General features: G+C 35.8%; 1 protein-coding gene across 1 annotated transcript in view; it reads right to left on the bottom strand.

Moving 5' to 3' along the window:
* Tmtc2 (transmembrane and tetratricopeptide repeat containing 2) overlaps window positions 1–24,878 on the bottom strand; it is a 388,104-nt gene that overhangs the window by 176,229 nt on the left and 186,997 nt on the right. Inside the window, exon 3 of the mRNA XM_005374399.2 lies at window positions 20,658–21,486. Coding sequence (XP_005374456.1) covers window positions 20,658–21,486 — 829 coding nt within the window. The remainder of the gene's footprint in view (window positions 1–20,657; window positions 21,487–24,878) is intronic.

Raw genomic sequence — 24,878 nt, 5'->3', positions numbered from 1 at the left:
AATAAATATTTGCTATTTTCATTGGAATTATTGTAGCTGATACTCATCATTTACAATAATCAAATGTTGCTTATACTGATAATTTACAATGTACTCTACATTCTTATATTGTCCACAGAAAACACTACGATTTTGTGTTTTGGAAGTCATGATTCTGATGAAAAACAGCAGGAATGCACTGAACTCGTAATTACCCAACACCAAACACGGGTACACATCATGCCGCACTGGACAGACGTCTTGCAGAATTCTCAGTACGGTACTGCGCATAAAGTCTGTGCCCTTCTGTAAATGAGTGGAGTTAGAGGCACTAAAGAACTGGCCAATTTAATACAAAAGCCTTAGAGCAGATTCTAATCCAAGGCTATTTCCAAACTTTTTCTATCTTCCAACTGACATTCTCAGACTCTCATATTTCACTGGAAATGAATAGCGCCTTGACATTATGAATTAACAGAAAATTTTATCTTTAAATTAAAACACCTTTAAATATTGTCAAATTGAACTCTTAAGTCAACAAAAGGAAATGTGACAGTAAAATGTTATAATCATCTTCAAACTTAGTAAGTGTAACACCACATGTGTATTTTATATCTAACACACCCTACCCCAATTAATAATGTATGGCTCTATGAAACTTCTAATACCCAGGTGAGTTTTCAACCTACTTTATCCCCAAATTCTGCTTTGATTGTGGGATTAGTAAATGGAAGCAGATTTACACAGAAATTACTCCAGAGAAATGCATCCAAATATAAACCAAATCACCAAGACAACATCATTACAATGTTATCCCACTTAAGCCACAGTCTTAGAACACTGGGGCTAAAGAGAAAAATATTACAAAAAGGATTTCTTTTGATTGAATATCTTACAGCTCATTTCCAGAGAAACAAATTGACCATTTCTGTTAGGAATTTCTATCTTAATATTAGATAGTAAAATCAAATATTAAATCATATTAAAACAAAAAACTCTTGTTAGTAGTCAACACACAAATGGTTATATAGAATATAGCTCCATTAGTTGTGTGTTCACTTATTTCATTCACAAATATAATCACTCATTATCCAGATATGTGTTAATTATTATTTTTACCAGGAATTTTACTAGGCAGTGAGTATTGAAATGAAATAGTCAAGTTCCTGCCCACATGGAGCCTGTGCTGAAAGGGGAAGGGATACAGGATCTATTCAATCAAGTACATGCATTAGCTTCAGAGAGTTGTAAAGCACTTCAATTAATAAAAATCAAGGCAAGGTGTGGGTGTGGGTGAGGGTAACACAGATGAAGACTTCATAGGAATAGGAAGCAGGTGAGCACTAGAAACTAAAGGCGTCAACAGCCTTGCAAACGCTGATGATTCCAGGCAAGGGAAATAGAGCAAAAAATCAACTGGAGAGTTTCCAGGAACAGAAGTCAGGGGGGTGGCTGGAAAGTGAAAAGGAAAGACAAGGTAAGTCAGCGAGGAGCAGGGATATGGAGGACTGAACAAAGGGCATTGTGAGCCAATGCAGGGGAAAGATTTTCAGGGAAGGGGTTTTGTGACATGGCTTATGTTTTCAAAAACTGACTTTGACTCCTCTGCGGTAGCAGTACTCACTGAATGGGAACAAAAGGAGCAAAAGGAAGACCAGTGAAAGGTATCTGCGGTAACTAAGGGACAAAATTAGGATGGTTTCCAACAAAATGAGCAGCACACGAGAGGGCTGAAAGTGAGAAAACAATTTAGAAAAGAAATAAACACCACCATCCTATGGCAAAGCTGCAATACGAAACTGCTTCCTATGTCTGTCCCAAATGGAAATCTCTCACATTTTTATGATGAAGTCACTGCCCGAAGTACCCAGGGAAAGAAAATCCTCCAATTAAGCATATAGTTTTAAAACAATTTTAATTACCTCTGGATGAGATAAGAAAAAAGAAAAAAGGAGCAACCTTTGGTACCCAAAACTAATCTGCCACCAGCTAGCCATCTTCTCTTAGTGCACATACCGTCAGCATGGGGCAAAGTTACTCTAGGACAATGAGAAAGTGAAACAAAGCAAAACTACATCACAGTTTTATTTAAATCGAAAGGAAAGGTGACTATACACGCCACACATGTCTTATATTGTCACCTTTCATTTGGCTGGGCTCAAATTTGTGATTCTTCTGCCTCAGCTTCCCAGAGTGCTGGGATTATAAACATATACCTCTATACCCAGATTATATCCTGTAAATTTTTACACCTATCTGACCTCACTACTGAAATACCCAAAGCAAAAATTAAAAAAAAAAATTCAGGACTATTCCATGGCTTATGGATGATACAATTTAACACTACGAAAATGTCAATTCTGTATTAATTAATCCACAATTTCTATGGAATTCTAAAGAACCAGAATCATTAAGGAACTCAAAATATACCCTATCTATAAGGAAAAAAAGGAAGCTGGATTTTTAAATAACATATTCATCAAATACAAAGGTAAACCCCAGGCTGTTTTAAAAGTTAAATTTGAAAAGGTAAAGCTAACAAGAATATGGAAGAAAATATTTCTATACAGTGGAAGAAGACTCCTTTAAAAAGCTCCATATATAATTCAAAAGGTAAAATCTCATGGATTTCAGGATCTTAAGTTGCTCTAATTTGAAAAATAAAGGGCTCTATTTATTGAAGGACACTATGGATAATATTAAGAAGGGATGACACATCAGAAGATACTTTAAAAATTAAAAAGATAAGTCATTAAGGAAAACCTAAAAGCACCAAGAAAAGGGTAAGGAATCCTGTAGGGACAGTGAGCAAAGGTCACAAACAGGAAAGCTACAAAAAACAAAGCCAAAATAAATACCAAGAATTGTAACTAATATAAAAGAACACAAATTTATAAATTTCTCAGTAACTCAGAAAAATGCAAGTTACAGAAATGGAGTATCTTTTACACTCAAATGAAAAAATAAAAACAAGAGGCAAAGCCAAGAGCTCGTGTCATATAGGGGAAGGGCCTCTGAGCTGAGGGGAATATGGCCGGAGGCAGATATTCTGTTCTGCCATCTGACAGTTCCCAGTCAAACCAACAAATGGAATTGGCTAGGTCAAAAGTAAACACTGACTGTCAATCTTTAAGGGAACAGGTCAGAGGGCATTTAAAGAAAGTATCTTAGAGCTCATCCACAGTGAGAAATAACTGATGTGTGTGATCGACATGTGAATACCATACGGGATATATTCTCTGAATTATTATGCAGCAGTTAGGACCAATAGTTACCATATAAACACTGTGACATGAATGGACTATAAAAGCCTACAGACAATCAAAAACCTGAGTGTATGGTGGCAGAACAACATTTTTAAATAGTAAAAATGGACTCCTACTCACAATATCACTGCATAGTTCACCAGGGTACATGATAAAGATAAGGATACAAATCAAATACATCACGGCAGCTGCTAGCATGCAAAGGGAACATTAAGTTAGACATAGAAATAAAAGAGAATTATGGCATGAATAAAAGAGGAATACAAGGAACACAACTCCCTAACCAGAGGAGCAGAAACATGGGAAAGGTAGGGAAGGGAAGAAAGGAAAATTAAGGTCAGGGTCCCTGTACTTTTAAAATAGAGATGGGATTACGCTATATCCTACTTAAGGAATAGAGTTTTAACATCAAATTTTTTCTTCTAGTAAGACAATTTAAAACAGATGTAGGGAATTATCTGCAAATTTTCACTTTGGTACTTAAAACTGCACCACCTGAACTTAAAGATCTTGTGTTTTTGTTAATACTTAATATAATTTACATTTGTGATCCCATACATTTCATTGATGTGATCTTTGCAATGTAATAGCTTTTTGGAATAAAATCCTCCACAGTCATGCAACAGATTCTAATGAAGTCTAAATGACATATTCAGGTGTTAAGGGTCTGTTATTTAGTAAAGGACAGATACAGACACACGCAATTCAGACTTCACGGTATGAAGATAACATGAGGCCCTCATGTGAAGAACAAAAAATGTAATCAGTTTGTCCTAAAATTTCCATGTAATTTAGAAAGCCTTTTTCCCAATGAAGTTTCCACATTTTCAAAATACTCATTTCATTCCTATTATACAAATATATTTTATAAGGGATGCTCTAATTTGGAGAGTGCTGCTATGCTTCTCATGGGGCTTCAAAACTATGATAACCTATATGGGACAAGAACAAAGGAAAATGGAGAAACCAAATGGATAAAAAGTTACGATAAAATAGTGATAATGCTCGCCTTTATTTAAAGTTTGCTATATATTTGACAGTGCTCCACATGTATGTAATCTAATGAGAGTATCCGAGGCATATGAATGCCCAATTTTACAGAGAAAAAATGGCAATTAGCTCCTCAGATAACCAAGTTAATACTGAGATCTAGATGTCTCCCCCAGGCATCCGAAGGTAGTTAGAGATAAGACTCTTACCTTACCAATATTTAGTCTGAACCCAAAATAGAATAACATATTATAGCACTTGGTATGTTTACATATGTAATTTGGGAACTAAAGTAGAATTTGAAAACCAAATAAAATTATTCAAATGAGTTGCCCTTTCAGAGGTGCTAGGGACAAATAAAACCCCCAGCCATAACAAAATAAATCTGCCTGGTACCCATATATTTTTGTTTTTTGTCTTTTCGGGACAGGGTCTTGTCATGCAGTTCAGGCTGGCCTTGAGCTCACTTTGTAGCCCAGCCTGGTCTCAAACTAGGTGATCCTCCTGCCTCAGCCTTCCAAGTGCTGGGACTACAGGTGTGTGCCACCATGCCCAGCAGTACCCATATTCATAATAGGTTTTCCAAGGGCTAGGGATATAACTCAGTGATACAGTACCTGCCTTGCAAGTTCAAGGTCCTGAGTTCTATTCCTGATACAAAAAAAATGAAATAAATCAGTCTCTTATGTGTAAACATCATATTGTCTCCCTAATGTAAGAAGCTGAAAGAATAAATAAGACCCAAAATATACAAAAGATATTGTAAAATGGGAAGAAAATGCTCGAAAGGGAAGAGTAACTGGAATGGGGGAAAGGAGAAAAGAAGGGGAAAGGAAAAATAAGAAAAATAAAAGGAAATATATATATATACACACACACACACACACAAGATAGATATACTACTAATTGCTATTAGCTCATTGAAAGGAAAGATATATGCCTATATTGCTTGATTGGTTTTTTTTATTCCTATATCTTCTATTATGAGCAACTACTTTGGGTTTTGTTTTGTTTTGGTTTGGTTTATTTTTGGGGTTTTGTTTTTGTTTTTGTTTTATTTTGTTTTTTGTCTTTTTGAGACAGGATCTCACTATGCAGTTCAGGCTGGCCTTGAACTCACTTTGTAACCCAGACTGGTCTCGAACTCACAAAGGTCCTCCCGGCTCAGCCACCCAAGTGGAAGGATTGCAGGTGTGCATCACCACGTCTGGCCTATAAGCAACTACTTTGAAAATAACAATGCACAATGTACCGAACATTGTCACTCTCCTACAATCTTGTTCTGAAATTTTATGCCATTGTTTTTATTATTTAGTTCTTTTCTTTAAAATGAAAAATACACTAAAAAAAAAGAATAGCCATGGTATATTTTCCAGACCAGAGAGAAATTAACACCAAAAAATATATTAAGGGTTTCATATCTCTTGGGAACAGAATATTAAATGTCACACTTTCCTGTTACACTGGGAAGAGAACATACCCAACATGGTGAACAAGTGGTTGTTGTCCATAGGTACTGCAGGCTCAGGTATATTTATTAAGGTCTTCTTGGTGCTGTGAAGACGCCTTACATGTGGCAGATATTTTTAAATAAGAATAGTTTAACAAGTATATGATTCATTTCTGGCATGGTGCATACATGACTATGTTAAGGGAAGGTAAGTAGATGCTTCTATATACCACTGGATAAACTCAAGGGAATCTCATCTGTAAAGTTATTTTATTTTCAAAAGGAAAAAAGAAATTATTCTATTAAAATCAGCAAAGGAAAAAGAATCACAAGGACCCTTCACACTAATATTCAATTACATCTAAAAGGTGTCCACTTCCTAGGAAACTTGACCTTAATTCAAAATGAAAGCTCCTTTTGGACTTAGTCCATAATCTGCAATGGTTTATTTTATATTCTTTGAAAGGAAGAAGAACAATTAAATAGCCCCATCCTGCTAAAGTTGTTCTAGAGAGAAAATCAAATGTGAACTCTCTGTAAGAATATCAAGTGTTCTGAAGCAATAAATACCTCATTTTTTTCTAAGTCTTATCAAATACATATTTTTAAGTTTATAGAGGAAATTCAAATTTGATGTAAAGTTACCATGGTACTTTTGAATTTCTGATATGTTTCATAAGATCAATGTGCAAATGATTTTTCAAGGATTTTTTAGTTTATTGAAAATTTGAAGATACTAAATACATATATAACCACATCATAAAAGAAGTTATAATCATTTTCTTATGATTTGGCATACACTAGTCTTTGAAAAATTAGCCAAAAGGATAAATGAAACTTATTAATATTTAATATACAGCTACTGAACATTCAGAAATACAGAGTAGTCATGCTGGTTTGGGATAGCATCTTGGCATTTTCATTTCACTGGTAAAATGAACGCAGCCACCAAAATATATAGAGACTGTTATCCTTTACTCTTCCTTTCAATTGTAATTTATTTTCACCTTAGAATTTTAACTTATGTCTTTACTCCTTTTATTGAAATCTTGCCTAATAGATAAGCATCTGCCAAAATTCAAGCACTCACCTGTATTAAATATGGGGATAAATTCTCAAGTTTGTTTTTGCCAACTTTGAGTTCCCTGCTTAAAACCTGAATCATACTTCCAGAATGGGGCAAAAGTTGAAAGGTAGGCAGTAATCTATTCAAACAAGTTGCAAAAGAGAACAGCTATTTATCTGTGCCTAACAGGCTACTGCATGATATACTCAAGAACTGCTTCTATTCAAATTGAAGGTCGCTTTATAGCTAAATTTTGTGTACCATACAATCGTTCTTACTTCTAACAAATGATATTGTATTATCATCCTATTGGTAGTACAGAAGGACATTATGCTTTAAAAAAGTGACCATGTAAAAGGCTAAAAACACCTAAAAGTTAGTTCTCTCTGGTTCAAAAGCCTTTGTCTTTGACCACTATGGACCACTTAGACTTTAAATGTGTTCTGCAAATGGTATTACCCAAACTAATGATAAGTACAACTTATCTAAGAAGTACAACTTTAATATAAAAGTTAATTATGTTAAACTTTCTAATCCCTATGGAGAAGGGGAAAGGAAGCAAAGGGAGAAGAAAAGAGCCATTAACTTCCTGGAATTTGGATGAATGTAAATGCAAGAGTGAGATGTTGTTGTTTTATCACAGTGTTGTCTCACTTTATCTACTAGTAAAGACTTTCTTGGGGGCGGGTCAAGCTTCCTAGGCTCGCACTCCCTTTAAGGTAAAAAAGCATAAAAAGCGTAAGATTCCAGAGAAATACACGCCTTTGTCTACAAGAATGTGTTTTCCCTTAAGTAATTGTACCTTAGATAATCAGAAGAAAATGCACATCATGTCAAGTGAGTAAAGAGTTTCAGTCCAAATATTAAGTAGAAAAAGTGAGTATTATTTAAAGATTATACATGATTCATTTATAATAATTACAGAATATTTATTTGAGAATAATTGTTATTCTAGAATAATTACTGTTAATAATTATTGTAGAAAAATTATAATTACATGTAATCCACAAATTTTATAATATAATTATATAATTTTATAATATAGTAAGTTTTCTTCCCTACTTTTGGTCACTTCAAGCAATTATAAAACTAAATTCCCAACAAAAACACTAAAAATGAGATGATGAAACTTGTATTTTACTAAAGTAATAGCACTGTTTTGAAAACCTTGTCAGTTACTATTAATATCCAGGTGCACACTGCAATCAATATTCACACATCCAGCCCAGTATGTGTGCTTTGGTTTTAGTATCTTTATGTATCATTCCTCACCATTTGACTGTCTGGAAACTATGTCATATTCCTAACTTCAACTGTGAACCACTTCTATAGCTCAGGCGTGCTGCTGTTATTGCTCACTGCCCTTGACGTTGGATTTCACCTTCACCTGTCTTCACTCGGTAGTTCCTCAATTATGCATAATTTTTACATGGATTTGCCATCAAAGCTTACCTGCTCTATCCCTAATAGCAGTGCTCTTTCTGCAAAATTTTTGATGCACTATATCTAGTACTACAAATAAAAACAGTTAATGTAAATGCATTTTCAAACATAATGACTGGCTAATGGACAAGAAAATTCAGAAGCAGTAAGCACTGAGGTTCTCTTCAAATCATACCAATCATACTTTTTTTGCCAATCACACTGTCAAAAGTAGTGAGTAATGTCATGTGGTGACTATACACCTTAACATATCATAAGTATTGATCCTGTTTCTAGAACGTCCATAACAATTCAGTAACGGCTTTTTAGAAATTATGTGTCTTACCTCACAGCCCACGAAATCATCCAACTAACATTTTAGACGATAAATCCTAAAGTGTCTATGAGGTTTCTTTGAGCACATACTGGGAATGGAATTGTTGTGAAGTCCTTAGTGTTTGCGTCTGCAATAGTTGGGACTGTTTGAATTTGGTTCAGGTCTAAAAACTGAAGAACCATTAGAAAGGCTAAGTTCTTGGAGCACTACTCCATGATTTCTAAATGAGTCTATGGGAAACTAAGAAGGTTTATTTTTCCCTAAATATCCTTCATTCTTTTATCATCCAAATCAGCTCATAATCTACTTTATCTCACAGTGGAATCCACTCATTGTTTGGGTGAGTCTCGGCCAAATAAGACTGAGGTCAGTTTCCTACCATGTGTTTCCAGAGGAACTCTGATGTAGCAACATCAAATAAAAGGGCCAAAACTTGCATTTAGCAGTAATCCGGTTACTAGTTAGTTTTGTATATATGCAACAAAATTATTTAATTTTCCTGTTTATTAGCAATTGTAAAAGCAATATGTCAGTAAATATGTAATGCAGGGCAAACCCCGGGCAGGTATGCTGTACATACTGTTCCATAAGGTGGTACCGATATGTCCACTATGCAATGATCAACCAGAGGTTTTGAGAGTTTGTGACGACCTATTGTAAGGAAAACTAGAGTTATCAATGGGTATTTACCATGTTGTTTCTCATTAAGTGTCTTCCCTTTGCTTGTACAATGGCTATAATAATGTTTGCCTAAACTAAACTCCAGTGACAGCAAGTACATTAAATAGATTCCCAGCTCTCTGAAAAGAACTGTATAGAAAAGATGTATGTCATAAATATAATACTGTATATAAAAGCATAACTGGTGAGATAAATACTTCTGTATGGTATCTCCTGTACCAGCATTCTACTGAGAACTTCACAGTCAAGCAAATGTAGGACAACAAAACATAATCCAAAGTGATATTAAAAAGTCTAGAAGCCAAGTTTAAGACTAACAGAAACAAATCCTAAAGACCACATTTCATCTTGTTTTAAAAATCTGTGTCCAAATATTTCAAATATAGTCCATCCAGATTCTATATCCTATGTTAATCTGTATATACTAACTTTGGCAGTAACTTTGACCAATTTAATAGCTAAGGCTACAAAAAGTAGCCTTACAATAAAAGTAGGATGTATTGTGGGAAAAAGTAAATTTTAAAAAAAATTACAAAAAAATCCTGTAAATTTCAAAACTTAAGTATTTTCTTGAATAGAAAAACATACACACAAATGAAAAGAACAATTATTTATGGATATTCTCTGAGATTTTAAAAGGTAAATATTAATGACCTTTTCTATAAGCACAAATCTTGGGTAATGGTCATTTTAAAGCATTTTCTTCTATACTTTCAGTTATTTATACTTTCAACAAGGGAGATAAACTTTCTTTGCCTTCTGTGCTGGTACAGGACAAGCAAACAAAAGGATCTTGAAAGACTGCAGCGAATACTTCCGTGTGAGGCAATTCTGCATGCATTTAAAAGTGTGCTACTGAAACAAAGAATGATTCTGCTCAATTAACAGTCTAACTATACAACTCAGAAAGTTCTGGTTCCAAGCAATTAAAAAGCGCTAGTACAAAAAGCGCAAAGCAACATAAATAGGAAAAAACAAGAGACATCTCAAAATGAGAAAGGTTCAGTGTACTAAAATCATGGCTCACTCTCCTCCAGCTTCCGTCTCAACTAGATTTGATTCCAAGAGTTTTCACAGGGCCCATTAAAGGACCTTTATGTACCAAACACACACATTGGACACATATTTCTACTAAATGATCAATGAATATTACCAACTAGAAATTATAACCAGATGTGTGAAACTAGAAGTATAAATTTATATGACCCATTCACTGAGTACTGAATAATGCTGTTATTCAGAATATTTACATATTCTGTAGTCAGAATAATTAAAATCCATAGAGAAGCCATATTTTTCCTGTCAAATAATCAGAAGTAGTGCTAGATATACTTCTTTCAGCCTAATTTTTTTTGTAGGTTTTATATATTTTATTTCTATGTATTGGATGTTCATTCAATCTAAAAATTCTTACCCCCCTTATACTTTTTTAATTTTTTTTTAAAGAAAATAATACCCAAAAAAAGAACAATAGCAAAATACAAACAAAACAAAGCAAGGACATTAAAAATGATATGGAGTTAAGAGATATTTACTTTGAGGTGTCCTTATTATTTCAGCCTAAATTTTAACTTTAAACCTCAAAGTAAATATCTTTTCCAGGCTCAATTTGAAAATAAGGTGGGAATCAGTAACACCCATAAGCAAAGCATGATGGTCCTCCGGCTAAAGCATCCTGGAGCCTCCTGCTTCTACAATTGCACCAGAAAGCCAAGGTATGAAACTACAAGCACTCCAGTGACTGCAAAGAGAACTCTCAGATTTTGCACTAGCACAGTAATTAACATGCCAAGGTTTTCATTACATAGGCCCAGGAACTTGGGTCTACTTAAAATTTATTTTAATGTTTACACGAACACGGACAATACCACTCGATCTTAAGCCCCTAGAGTGAACATGACTTGAAGCTAACGTTAGAAAATATTCAGACTGATCCAAAACATAAGAAGGATTTGCTCTGTTGGAAATTACCAGAGTTTATCTGTAAAGCTCAAGATTAAGTAATAAAGTAAAACAGAAAATATCTCAAAATGTTCTAGACCTTGTCTTTCCTGGTGATCTCATGATACACATATTTCAGAAATTTTTCTCTCTCATCCTAAGGAAGGAGAAGGAAGAACAGACAGTCTTACTAGGTGACTTTATTACATAAACTCCAAGTTCCAATACACAGAGCCCCAAACATAACAAGGCTATTAGTTCCCCCTGCCATTCCGCTCAATGTAAGAAAACCTTTTGCTTGACACATCAGTAATCTCTTCCTGTCAAAACCTCTCAGCTAACGTACTGCATAGCTAACTCAGTTCTTTCTACACTTACAACTTCTAGAGAGAAATTTTTGATAATTAAAATGTATTCTTATAATGTTTCAAAAAAGATATATTCAAATTTTAATAAAGCAGCTCATGTTGCTTGGCATAAAGCACTAAATTATGCCATTAAAAATGACGGAATGTTCAGAGCTGCAGCTACTCTTACTGGAAATTATAATCCTTAAATATAAGACACAGCAAAACATCTAATACACATAGTTCTGCTTTCAAGAAGGCATACCTGTTTGCACTCAGCTAGGGATGTGGGCGCGCGTGTGTGTGTGTGTGTGTATGTGTACTAGTAAATCAAATATAAGTATGTTTTCTTACATGGAAAATAATATTCTTTAAAATAAAAAATGGTGATGGTTTTACTATTTCAGTTTTAGTAAGCACAAAACATGTATGTTCCTGCTAGTCTTCTTGGATGGTACTAATCATATATTTTAAAGCACAAGTAAAATTGAGCGCTGATACACAAAGCTAGAAAGATGAGATTTCTATTTTAACACCCCTACTCATGAAGATAAAAATAGGGGGGGCTGGGGATTTAGCTCAGCAGCAAAAGCGCCTGCCTGGCAAGCGCAAGGTCGTGAGTTCGGTTTCCGGTACTGGAGAAAAACCAAAAAAAAAAAAGATAAAAATAGGGCTCACACTTCGTTTCAGCCATTGTTTCACAGAGCTCTACATAAACATTTGTCACATCCAGCCCTTTTTCCATAATTATATGATGTGAATGTCTCAGTTTTTCCACAATCCCTTTAGACTTATCTGGAATTTTCTTTTAAATTCATGATTGAAATAGATGCATATGTGTAATAGGACTAAAAGTAAAAACATGTCCTCTTGAAATCTGCTCTGCAGCATCATCTGTAACTTTATATGGCAGCAAGAAATGAACATATTTTACCCTTCTGTGCTTTATAAGGGTCACATACTTTTGCTTTGATTTTGCACATGATAGTACTGTGACATACTTTTTAGCATATTCTCACAGCTTATTTCTCTTTTGCTGAAGGAGAAGTAAAAATTTCAAAATATTTGCTATGATCCAAAACAACTCTATGCTCAAATCTAACTTCTAACATACTCGTGCCTTCATAGATACCAGATTTTATGTCCAGAGAATCCTTCCTTATACAAAACCCACAAAAGTGCTAGATACAAAGAAACAAGCCTTTCTGAACAAAAGTATTAAGTGGTACAAAGGTAAGCACAATGCCTGAAGTCTTTAAATTCCACAGAAATAGGAAACCAAGCTCTGAAGATGGTATTCACTTACAAATATCTATCAAGTTATGATGAGCTATGGTTTTGGCTCCAAGTGGGAGGGGAGATTGCAGAAGCTACATAAACTATGGCCCCCTGAAAGGAAAGAGCCTGAGTGGCTGTACTGGAAACAAACCAACAAGAAAATGTGACTGTCCAGCATATTTAGACGACACAAAAAGAGAAAATAGTTTCCTTGATATTACAACATCCATGATAAAAAAAGTTCGCTGCAGTATTACATCTAATGGCTAAAGAGTTAAAACAGATTTTATATTACAGTTACAATATAGATTTTTAAAAATATATTACAATATAGTATGTACAGCTTGGCATAAATAAATTTGAAATGTTGATTAAATAAACACACTGTGCTACAATCCGAACTTTTTTATTTTCCAAGTCAGGCTAAATTGCTAAACTGTCCAGGCTGTCTTCCTACCTTAGCTTCCCAGAGTGGTAGGATTACAGGCATGCTCCACCATCCTCAGCTATGTTACAGCATTTTTATAAAACAAAAAAACTAACATGGGAAGCAGAATAACTTAACTTTGTAGTTCTTTTAAACATATGCTAATATCACTTTCTTTTGAGTACATATTTCCATAAATATAATCTAACGTATTACTAATACCAGGATTGAGAGTTTTCAAAAGCCCATAAAGATCATAAAAGTTTTGTTAAGGGTAATGTGAAACACTTAAGGTCATCAATACATCCAACAATTTGTTGTAGACTGATATTTTTGGTCTGCACAAAACTAATTATAGTCATTAGAGGGGGGCAACATAAGAAGTGTTACGTACTAGTTCTTCCTTAGACAAGGAAACCATATCCATTTGAACTTCTGTGAATACTCTATCCCAAGTGAAAAATGACTACACTTAGTTTCTTCAAGAATCAAATACTTTTAAAGGACACTAATTTAATAGTTTGACACATCTGCTTTTTAAAATATTTTAGTGAGGTTTAGTCAATGAGACATTGTCACCGTTTAGGTCACCCTCATGATTTCTTTTTTTAATTCAATAGAGTGAGAAGATGAAACACACATTTCCTTTACTGTGTGGAAACCTGAGTTAACGTTCTACTATTTATTTTCTCAATTGACCTTTACTGGTTCATTTAGAACTAATCATCTTCTACTATGTCTCTGCTAAAAATTAAAATCAGTGTTTTTATAGCTTTTTAATTTGGCCCAGTATTAACAAAGTGCTATAGTGGTTTCCCTTCCTAACTTTATTAGGAAACTTTATATTTTATAAAAATCTGTGCCTTTTTTGAAAAATTCTAACATCCCCTTAGAAGTACCATGACAAATTACTGGAGGAATACAATAATATTCATTATACAATTACAAAGCTATCTCCTTAATTACAATTCACCAAAGTAAGGAGGATGCTCAATTAGAGCCTAGACCGTAAAATCCACAATTAATTTGTTAATTTTAACATGGCTTAGAGCTTTAGATTTAAGTTCAATTTTCAGTTCTTTCCTAGAGAAAGTAATATTCCTTCAACAAACTTATTTCTTGAAACTTGAAATTATATGAAATTAAGGCAGAATTATCAATTTTATAGTACTCCAGGAAGGAGAAAAAACTGTCAAACACTGCAGAGCTGAAGCGACTATTTTGTGTCTGTTTTTCTATATCTAAATGGATTATGTTAGAGGAATATAATTTGCGCTGGGGAGGATGAATGTACCATGCCTGAGGAATCGACCTGATCTTTGCAAAATATGTACCACTCCATATACACTGTTTATACCTAGATTTCCCCTATTTACATTAGCAATCAGTACTATGAACAAACTTTAGCTCATGAAATTTTCCTTGGATTAATCCTGTTTAATTGTTTTTATTTTTAAAAATTACTTTCAAGCAATTAAAAAGTATATGGTCTCTAAACCAAATGAAGAGAGACCTGATTGAATATTGAACCTTTAAGTGTCTTTTTGTGTATCCGATATGCTAGCATATGTGTTACCTTCTCTTTTAAATTCATATGCTCAGTAGTTTATTGATCCATGACAACTTTGTTAGGCTGTGATTTTATGCCTTTAATTAATAAGGAATTTTGTATGTAGCTGGTTTTAGAGAAAAGAAGTGAGGTTGAGAGCTTGCCAGATTCCCCACAGAAACTAAGTTACAAGGAACCTAACTTACAAAGTCAAAGACTCGTAGGCTGGGGAGATAGCTCAGTGGCACAAGCGCCTGCCTGGTAAGCGCAAGGTCCTGAGTTCGATTCCCAGTACAAATAAAGTCAAAGATTCATTTATCTCACCCACTGAATACCACGCATGCTCTAGATACTGCATAGAAGGGGTAGTAAAGGCAGGCTCAGGGTAGAATCTGAGGACTGTATCAATTTAGGATAGCAACAAAAAACATAGATGAGACAGCTCTACTGTGGAAAATGAGAGAGGCAGTGAAAACTGACTAATACTGTAAGAGCCATAGTAACAGAAATTAATGGTGCCAAATTCCATACAGAGATAAGGACACAAGGGAATTTAGAAGACGCCAGATACTAAGCAAGAAGACTGGTCATAATTGCTTTGGGATGAGCCAAGAAGTGCTTTTATTGAGCTAATATTAATGAATGTGGTTGATAAATGTGTTGTTTCAAAGGGACAAAAATTTGAAACACAATGTGCCATGCTCATTAAGACAATCACAGAAAAGCTCCTGTGTGCTAAGCATAAAAATGCAAAGAGTCATTGTGAAATCAGCAAACTACAGTAATCAACTGTGTAGAATATTTTCCCGACATTATCAACTACATAATGAGACAGGACTTGCGGCTTGCATAGTCTAAATCAGCTATCATTTCTTTACTACCCAAATTTAAGCCCTAAATTAGCAGAAGAGTCACTGTGACAGGCCTTACCCATCCTCATTTGCATCCAATCAGTTAATGACTGGCAGCTGTCTAAGGACCCATAACTGGAGGCAGGATTTTCACGTACAATGCTTCATGAGGCTTAAAATCATATTCTGTCACCGCACGTGCTCGACTGAAGCACTCCAAAATCTGCAAAGGCTTTCAGAGGAAGAAAAATTTAAAAACTAACTAAATCTGTAATCTCAGAAAACCTTCTAAAAGACTGACATGAAAGGGTTTCTAATCTTTTGCTAGGCTCAAATAACAGACTAAGAAAAATCTGCCTTAAGGAAGATTGCTGCCCGTCTCCTGTAGCCAGAATTATTATTAGCATGTTATAAATAGAAAAGATAAGGAATCGAGATTGAAAGAGTTTTGCCTGCATCAAAATGGAAGTGGTCCTGGAATCCTGGAGTAACTTCTACTTCCAATTTAATGAAGCATCTCTCAGTTCCTGGTACATTAGCAGCATAACATTTCACACCGTTACTTCATTGTTTATGAATGTACACTCACTTTCTAACCAGGTTTTTAAATTCCTTAAGGAGCAGGACAATAACTGTAACATTTTTTATTCAACATATTCTTCACTGCATGCCTTCTGTTTACCAAGTGCTGCCATTACTGCATATAGGTATCTTTCTAAAAATGCCTCCTGTCTTGGTTATTTTTCTCTCAATGCTGAGACCAAATACCTGACACCCCAAATTAAGAAAGGAAAGGTTTATTTAGCTCACAGTTTGTGGAGGTTTCAGTCCATGCTTGGCTGGTTCCAAGGCACAGTAGCACATGGCAGAGGGCAACAGTTCATGGACGTGGAAAACAGCAAAAGCAGCAAGAGCAAAAAAAACAGGAGCAGCAGAGAGCAAGCATCTTTTCCTCCCTTGTATTATGTGAAAGCTACCAGCCCCAGGGAGGGTGCAGCACTCACACCCATAATCCCAGCATTGGTCCTGGATCAATTAAAAACTCTAGAAGCCTGCCCCATGGCTTCATGAGGCCTTGGGGGAACATCCAAACACAAACCACAACACCTGCTTTCTCTCATTGTATGTTTTAGGGCATGATGACAAAGCATTCAGACAGTGAACACATAGACACAGAAACAACAGTATGTCAAATCGTGGTAAGTGCTCTGAGAAACATGAATAACGGGAAGAGGGTAGGGAATGGTAGGAAGAGGCAGAGAGGTAGCTGTTAACAGAGTAGACAATTTTATAAATCATCTTACTGATCATATAAACTAAGGAGCTGAGACCATCTGAGGAAACACATTCCAAGAAGAAGCAAGAAGGACCAAAGCTCATCTGGCACACAGAGTGCACATCAAAGGGACAAGCAGGGCTAGAGTGGAGGAAGGAAAGACTAGTAGGCATACAGGGTTCTGCTTTACGTTGAAAGAAATGAGAAGGCAGTAGCTGACTGGAGGCAGTGGAATGCTATACACATTGACATGTATTTCAAAAAGGACCCCAGGGATATAACGGTGGAAGTAGTGATTCCGGTCATACAGTAGGGAAGGAGCTTGGGCATCTCATCATTCCCAATCTTACCAAAAAAATAATAAGAAACAAGCTGAGAATCAATGACATATCTCACAGTGAGCTGCAGTCTCAGGGACGGAACCACCATTCTGAAATTTGGCAAATCTACACTTACAGCAGAGGTGAGGAGCAGGAGCTATGGGAGGCAAACTGTTAGCAACAATTCACCGCTGACTTTGACCACCTGCTTTAGTTCTCATCCTTGAGAGCCAAGAACATATTGTAGGACTCTTACAAGGGGCAGAGGAAGAATAAACCTTATGGAGTCAGTCCACGGCATCTTCCATCCAAAGACTGACCCTCTAGAAAAAGACCTTTTCAAAGCCTAGTCCCAAGGCTGAGAAGGAAGAACATCCTATCATTCCAGCTGCTTTAGCTTTTCTGTCTCAATCTGAAAGGCAACAGAGGGAAAGTAACAAGCACTTATGGTCATTTCCGAGAAGCTGAGATTTACTTGTGAGATACTAGAACTTTTCTGCCATACTTTACTGCCTACTGCCGTATACATAGGGTACAGGAGCATAATAGTGGCTCACAGCTGAAAGTGATGCAAATGGAAACTCACAGTCCTTGAAGATGATGCAAGTCAACAAGAGAGACAAAGACAAAAACAAACAGCAACAAAATCCAAACAAGGACACCTGACTCCTAGGACTACAGCAAACACTAAATGCAGTCCCACTGCTAACCAGGTTAACATAAAACCTCACACTAAATCCTTAGTTTGCGTACAAAATTCATCATGCCTGACTTGAAATAAAAAATTTACAAAGCACGTGAAAAGGCAAGAAAGTAGAAGCTGAGACATCAGTCAGAGAGAAGTAATGACATACAACCCAAAAGAAAGATGACAGTGGCTTGCATAATGGTGGTAGCAGTAGAAATGGTAAAAAGTGGTTAAGCTCTGGAGGTGTTTTTGAAGACAGAGCAGAAAATTACTGATGGCATGGATGTGGGGTTGGGAAAGGAGGACAGGGTCATGGATGAACTCCAGAGCTGCTGGAAAACCTAGTTGTTAACTGAGGCAGTAAAGGATATATACATATGGAAAGCAGTTGGGTGTGATGCACGCTAGGCAGCTGGTTTCAGAAATTCAACTTCTCATATCTCGAAGGACCTACCATAATACTGGTCAGTTACACATTCACCTAGCTAATGCTATTCTTGGAGTGCCTAAAACCTATAACACTTCTGAAGCATTACGAGGGAGACATGCATATACTTTAGAAACCAAGCAAATTCTTAATAACTCTTTGAGTATGCAGATGAAGAAATGATAGAACAGTTTTAACCATGTCACCAAGATATTATGTTCAGGATTATAACTGAGTGAATTACTACTAACCAAGGCTGAGGAATGCCTATAAGTTTACAAAATGCTTTCACCTACTCCAAGACAGAGACTTCTAACTTACACATTGGTATCAGAACATCCACCTCCCCTTCTTTCAGAATAATTCAATTTGGCTGGATACTTGGTTTCCCAAAACAAAGATAACAATTCCCAGCCTTCCTTGTAGTTAGGTGCGGACAATGATCTGTGAGCAAACATGGTGTGTACAATTTCTGCGAAATGCTCTCAGAATGGGTATACCCACCACTTGCCCTTTCTCTCCCTCTTCCTGTCAGCTGAAGTGTTGAAGTGATAATGAGCCATCTTGGACCACATCAGCAGGGTGACACACTGAGATGGCAAGAGAACAAACAAAAAGGAGCGCAGACCCCCAAAATTCATGGCGCCATCTTATCAGCTCTGTGCTACACATGCTTAGATTGTCACATCAAAGAATATAGCTTCTATCTTATTTAAACCCATTTGATCTTAGCTGTCTGTAATAGAAGCTTAGCCTGATGTTAACTAAAAAATTTAATAAATCCTCAGAACAACACTATGATGCAAATAACATTCTGGGGCAAGGGGCTGCTTTAATTCCATACCACGTATTTTTTTTTTAAATCAACAGAACATAATTTGGAAACATTAACTTGCTCTCTGTACTTGTATCTTTAGTGGAGAGAAACAAGATGAAAAGCATTCTGCAAAAGCCAACTGCAACCATTTTAACTACATCAAGACTTAGGTTCAAGCACTCAATAAATTTGAGTATTCACTGCCTAGAAGAGCCACATGGCAATGATTTTTCAGAGTTGAAGAATTATATGCTATTGCACTAGCTCAATTTTAATGCTCCTACTTTCCATTAAAACTGCTTCAATTTACCACGCATTATATCTACAATTAGTTTCTTGGCTTAAGGAAATGTGTAGTTGCTCAGTGAACTCCTGGCTTAATTGGCACTAGTCAGACAAGGATGCCAAAGTTGTTTCTGAGTATCTAGATCTTTGGATGTATATCCTGATGTATATTAGTATGTCTTTTTTGTAACTTTTGGAACAATTCTCCACTTCCATTATTTGGATACTGACATAGAATTGTGTGGAAGAAGCTAGAAGAATCTCAGATCAGTTGCTGTACAAGCAACTGTAATTTAAAGGAAAAATAAAAAAGTGATTATGAAGAATAGTACTATATGGCACTCTTTGCTACATATCTTCCCTAACATTGTACTTATTTTCATTCAACCATTGTCTAGAGTCCAGCATTGTTTAAATTCCCTAAAGCAGGGCTTGGGGATTTAGCTCAGTGGCAAAGCGCCTGCCTGGCAACTTCAAGGTTGTGAGTTCAATTCCTGGTACTGGAAGAAAACCAAAAAAAAAAAAAAGTAGATTCCCTAAAGCAAAGGAACCCATGGTAACAAATTTCAGCTATTCACTTTTATTTCAAAGAAACTAATTTCAATTTTGCCTATCAACTTTGATATTTGGTAACATAATTTTCTAAACCAAAAGCATATCGATATAATCAATGTTCTCATTCTATAGTGAAAAGTTCATTTTCCTAAGTGACTTATGAACTCAAGTAAAAAAGGTACTAAGAGGTTGGAAACACCCAGATTATTTAACCTCTGCAAAGCTAACATTAACCTCACACCAACAAGTACACACTTTGACATCTGGAGACACAAGTCCAAGATTCAGAAGTAGCCTTACCTGAAATTCGAATATTTTCTTATGATATTCTTAGAAAGCAGAAAACCTAGCACAAACTTTAGTGAGATAACCAGAATTTCATTATATGATGCCCATTACCAGCATTTTAAAATGTGGAACTAACTATTTTTCTTAATTCTGAATGACAGTCAGTATTTCTAAACAATAATAGTTCTAATTCTTCTGGACACATACTCATACATGAGAAAATACTACTATTGAAAGTACATAATGCTGGATATGACTCTGAATTGGTTTGTACATCTCTTAAAATATAAAGAATGAGAGAAACAGATAATGCAAAAAAGGGTCGCCTCTGAAATATTGTATTTCAAGCAAGAAGCAAAGATGCACAAAGGATGAAAGTATAAACTCTCCAGGCAAAGGCATAAAATAAAATATTACCTTTAGCTGGGTTCACTTTTATCCCTGACCTATACAGCATTTCCTCGTTCTGCCAATCTCCATTCCTGATCGCAGTCTTGAGTCCATAGAAAACAATTAATGTAGCTGTAGCATAAAAAATCAAGCTCTTGAGAAAGCGCTTTTGGACTTTGACATAAAGGGCTCTGGCACCCACTGTAATCAGGAGGCAGAAGCCCATACTAGGAATATATAATACTCGCTCTGCAATCACAAAGCCAACATAGAAAAACAAGTTCGTAGCAGGAATAAAGGGTATTATCAACAAAGATAAAGAGAGAACAACAATGTTCTCTGTAGAAGGGAGCTGTGTTGTCTGTGATACATTCTTTTTAATGCCATTTTCTGCTTTGGAGGCAAAGTTGGGCTTAATTTCTGAGTTCCGGTACTCCACATCTGAATGGCAGCTATGTCCATTTGCATTCTGCTTGCCATTTGTGACAGCTTTCCCATTGCATTCTCTTTCTATGCTTGGGCTCTTCAGACTGTAGTAGGCAAGCATGAGGAGTCCAGTATAGAAGGCCACAGTGTGTAGGTTTCTCCAATCACAGATTGTTTTCAGCAGAGGCACAGCATCCATGGACCAGTCAAAACTGAGGGTATCCGGGCAGAGCAGCAACCAGAGGTTCTTTGTGGGCAAGTAGAAAAAGGTAAGCGTGCGAGCCAGGAGGCTGTCCGAATCCGCAGCTGGGTTGTCGGAGTTGGAAAAACTTGGTGGTTTGTTTCCCATCCAGTACAACCGGGCACCCAAAAGGGAAGTTCCCCAGAAAGTTAACAAACTAATGCTGAGAAAAAGAGACAAGTTCTTCCTCTGAAACCAAAAGAGAGAGAGAAATAAAAATTGTCATCAATACAGCATGAGGAACATTTCACTTTGCGTTAACAGATGAAACAGTTTTAATGGACAGTTAAAACATATCATTATGTCTCCAATACATCACTTCATTTCCATATTAAGTATGTTTTATCCTCAAAAGAACTGTAGTTCCAGTTCATATTTGACTTTTCATGAGTATCTTTTCTTTATTCTTTTTTCTGTCTAAAATCCCAGTAAACAAAACTTCACCACCTTCACCTCTACCAAAAGGACTCAAAATTTTTTCTCCCAGACTTGTGTTAGGTCAAAATGATAACACAGTGATACAGAACTGAGCAATGTGTGAGGTACTGGAGAGACCTAATAGCTCCTCTCTTTTCATTGCATAATTTAGATTGAGGGGAAAAAAATAGTCACATCAAAAAAGCGGTGGCATGCCAAGATTCTGGTCAGAGTCAAGCAGTAAGAGCAGTTAGCTAGTCTTCACTTCATTGTTTTGAGTCTCCTTACAGAACTGATAAATCTGGCTCCTGTGGGTTCCCATGCTGTCACTGACACCAGTGATATCCCACATTTACCAACACTTACTAACTCATGAGAACCACAAATCGTTTTCGCTGATGACAACTTTTCACAATAACGTGACTTTAATAATCAATTTGTTTATTTCAAGTGAAAGCTCCTGAGAGGAAGGCCAAAGGACACCCATGTTATAAGAATGTTCTGGAACACTCCTCCCACCTGACCAAGTATGCAGTGACTTTTAAAGATCCATGCCCTGAAAAGGCAGAGGGAGGAAGGCAAAGGATGGGCACCACCAACCCAACTAGAAGGATTCCCTGGCAACTACTCCAACATCATGGAGACTGGCTTGCGTGATTCAGAATGATCCTTGAAATTTTACCAAAGATTGACTAAATATAATGTTTTTAAAAACTCACAAAGCACAGTATCTCTTAAAGATGTACAAGTTCTATTAAAACACTCTTACATGTTGCACAAAATCGCTACACTGGATTCTTCACAGGCTCTTTCTCATCTACCTCATCTGACTGATGGAGGCTGTAACACTCTCCTCTACCTCTGCTCCGACCCTTCTGATCTCTGCAGCGCTCATGATTTTAAACGTTACTAATATATGCTAATGACTGACCCCTCCTTCACCTTTCCCACCATAGTCATTAACTGAATTGGCTGTTAAACATATTCTCTTGAGCGCCTCAGACTCAAAAGGCACAACACAGAACTCTTGACTTCTTATTTTCGCCCAAACTAAAGAAAACAACTTCTACTCCACTTACACTACCCTCAGAAAATGGTAATACTATGTAACCCTTTCTTCTTGAGAAACTCTCCTTTCCGTAATCCACTCCTTAGCAAGCACCATATTCCAAACCTATCTCTCTTTATCTCTTTGCCCTTGTTCCAGCCCAAAGGCCAAAGTGAGAGCACCACAGTGTACTCCTAACTGGGACTCGGACCTTCTAAACACAAATTATGTTATTTCTTACTTTAAAACTCATCAATGGGATCTTCATCCTAAGATCTTGTAAGGTTTTCTCTCTTTCTCAACCCAACAAAACGTGTAACTCATTGGATTTTTTGTTTTGTTTTGTTTTGTTTTGTTTGGTGATAATGTCCCTTTTTACATTCCAAAGTTATCTTGAAAACAAAAATCTATAGAGAAGTTATTCTGAGTATTAAAAAAGAGACATAAAAGGGTAAGAAACAAGAAAATAATATATAGAATTAGGGAAATAAAAGCAAAAGATGGAAATTATAGACAATGTCACACAAGAATGCTCATTAATATCTGATGACAAAAATGCTAAATTCATAACATTAACTACCTCAATATTTTAAAAGCATTCATACCAGACTTTACTCAAATAATTCATGAAATACATTGCCAGACTTTTAATTGTAGAGTAATATCACATTCTGGCACCACTAACCTTTAACTTTCAGGTCCGTCCTGGCAAAATAAAATGTTGTAAAGCTTCACTGTTATCTAAGAATCTTGCAAACCAATCAATTGCTCTTTCAAATTCTACTCAGAAAGAGCAGTAAAAGTTCTTGAACTTGGGAAAAAGATAAGATTACATAAAACCATAATTTAGAAGTTATAGTAACTTCCTAACTCACTAACTTGGTCATATAATTGACCACCTTTAAATCACACAAGGGAGGGGCTGGGGATTTAGCTCAGTGGCAAAAGCGCCTGCCTGGCAAGCGCAGGGTTGTGAGTTCGGTTCCCGGTACCGGAGAAAAACAAAAAAAAAAAAAAAAATCACACAAGGGAGATGATAGATAGATAGATAGATAGATAGATAGATAGATAGTAAATAGATAATAGACACAGAGATGGATAGAATTTGACAAAGATAAACATGACAAGATATGATGGATAAAAACAAATTCTGAATTTTGTACCAACAAATCATTTTTAAAGCACAAATACAACCATTCGTAGCTTGAAGTAGGAGTGAGCGGGGAGGAAAGGAGAAAGAAAAAGTGCATTGGACACAAGGTGTAATCGGGCAAGAGAAACAGCAGTGCAAGAGAGCCACAGGTGGGAGGGAAATGTGGTCAGGCGTCTCCGCTCACTGCGTAACTCCAGTGAAAGCTGGCTACCTCAAGTAAATAATTTGAGTTTGTTTCCAAAGATAGAATTGTCCTATAATTCAAAACTACCTTACTCATTCATTATTTTTTAACAAAAGCATCTTTAATAATTAATCTCAGTTTAATACTTAGAAAGAGATTGAAGATATGACCAAAATTATTACACCATTTATAATGCTGAAAAATATTTAAATACAGTGAACTACAAAATAAAGATCTGAGGAATAAATCATTCAATGATAAATATCATATAAGTAGTCTAAGTAAGGAGAAAGCGATATAAAATGACATACACAAATAACAAATACCTAAAGTTGTTTAATGTAACACTACACATTTTGTAACATTTCAATGAAAGGTTTCCCATTTAAACAACTGGTATCAGAACTCATATTAACAGTTCTGAGATAAGATACTCTCATATATTCAGGTTAACTTAACAGAGAGGTCTAGAAGAAATGAATGCCACTATTAAAAAAACTGAAACAATAAAGTGATATATAAATGATTACAATAGGAGATTCTAAAGCCTTATAAACTATTGCTACTTTCAACAATCACCCTGATTTTATACTCTAACTTTCAATTTTCTTTAATGCCTTTTCACTGAATTTTGAGAAACAATTATCACCTACAAACAATGGGAATTTGATGAAATCAAATCTCTCTTCTAATCCCATTTATTGATCTTGTGAATCTTTCCCTTGTAACCTTGGTTTTTAAGGCTTTAAAAAGGTTTCATTTCTAAATTAGTCCCTATA

Source organism: Chinchilla lanigera, unplaced genomic scaffold (assembly GCF_000276665.1).
Source record: "Chinchilla lanigera isolate Chin_1 unplaced genomic scaffold, ChiLan1.0 scaffold00004, whole genome shotgun sequence".
In the NCBI taxonomy this organism is placed as follows: Eukaryota; Metazoa; Chordata; class Mammalia; order Rodentia; family Chinchillidae; genus Chinchilla; species Chinchilla lanigera.
The sequence above is the reverse complement of the archived record's forward strand: the minus strand, read 5'-3'. Positions and strand labels throughout refer to the sequence as shown.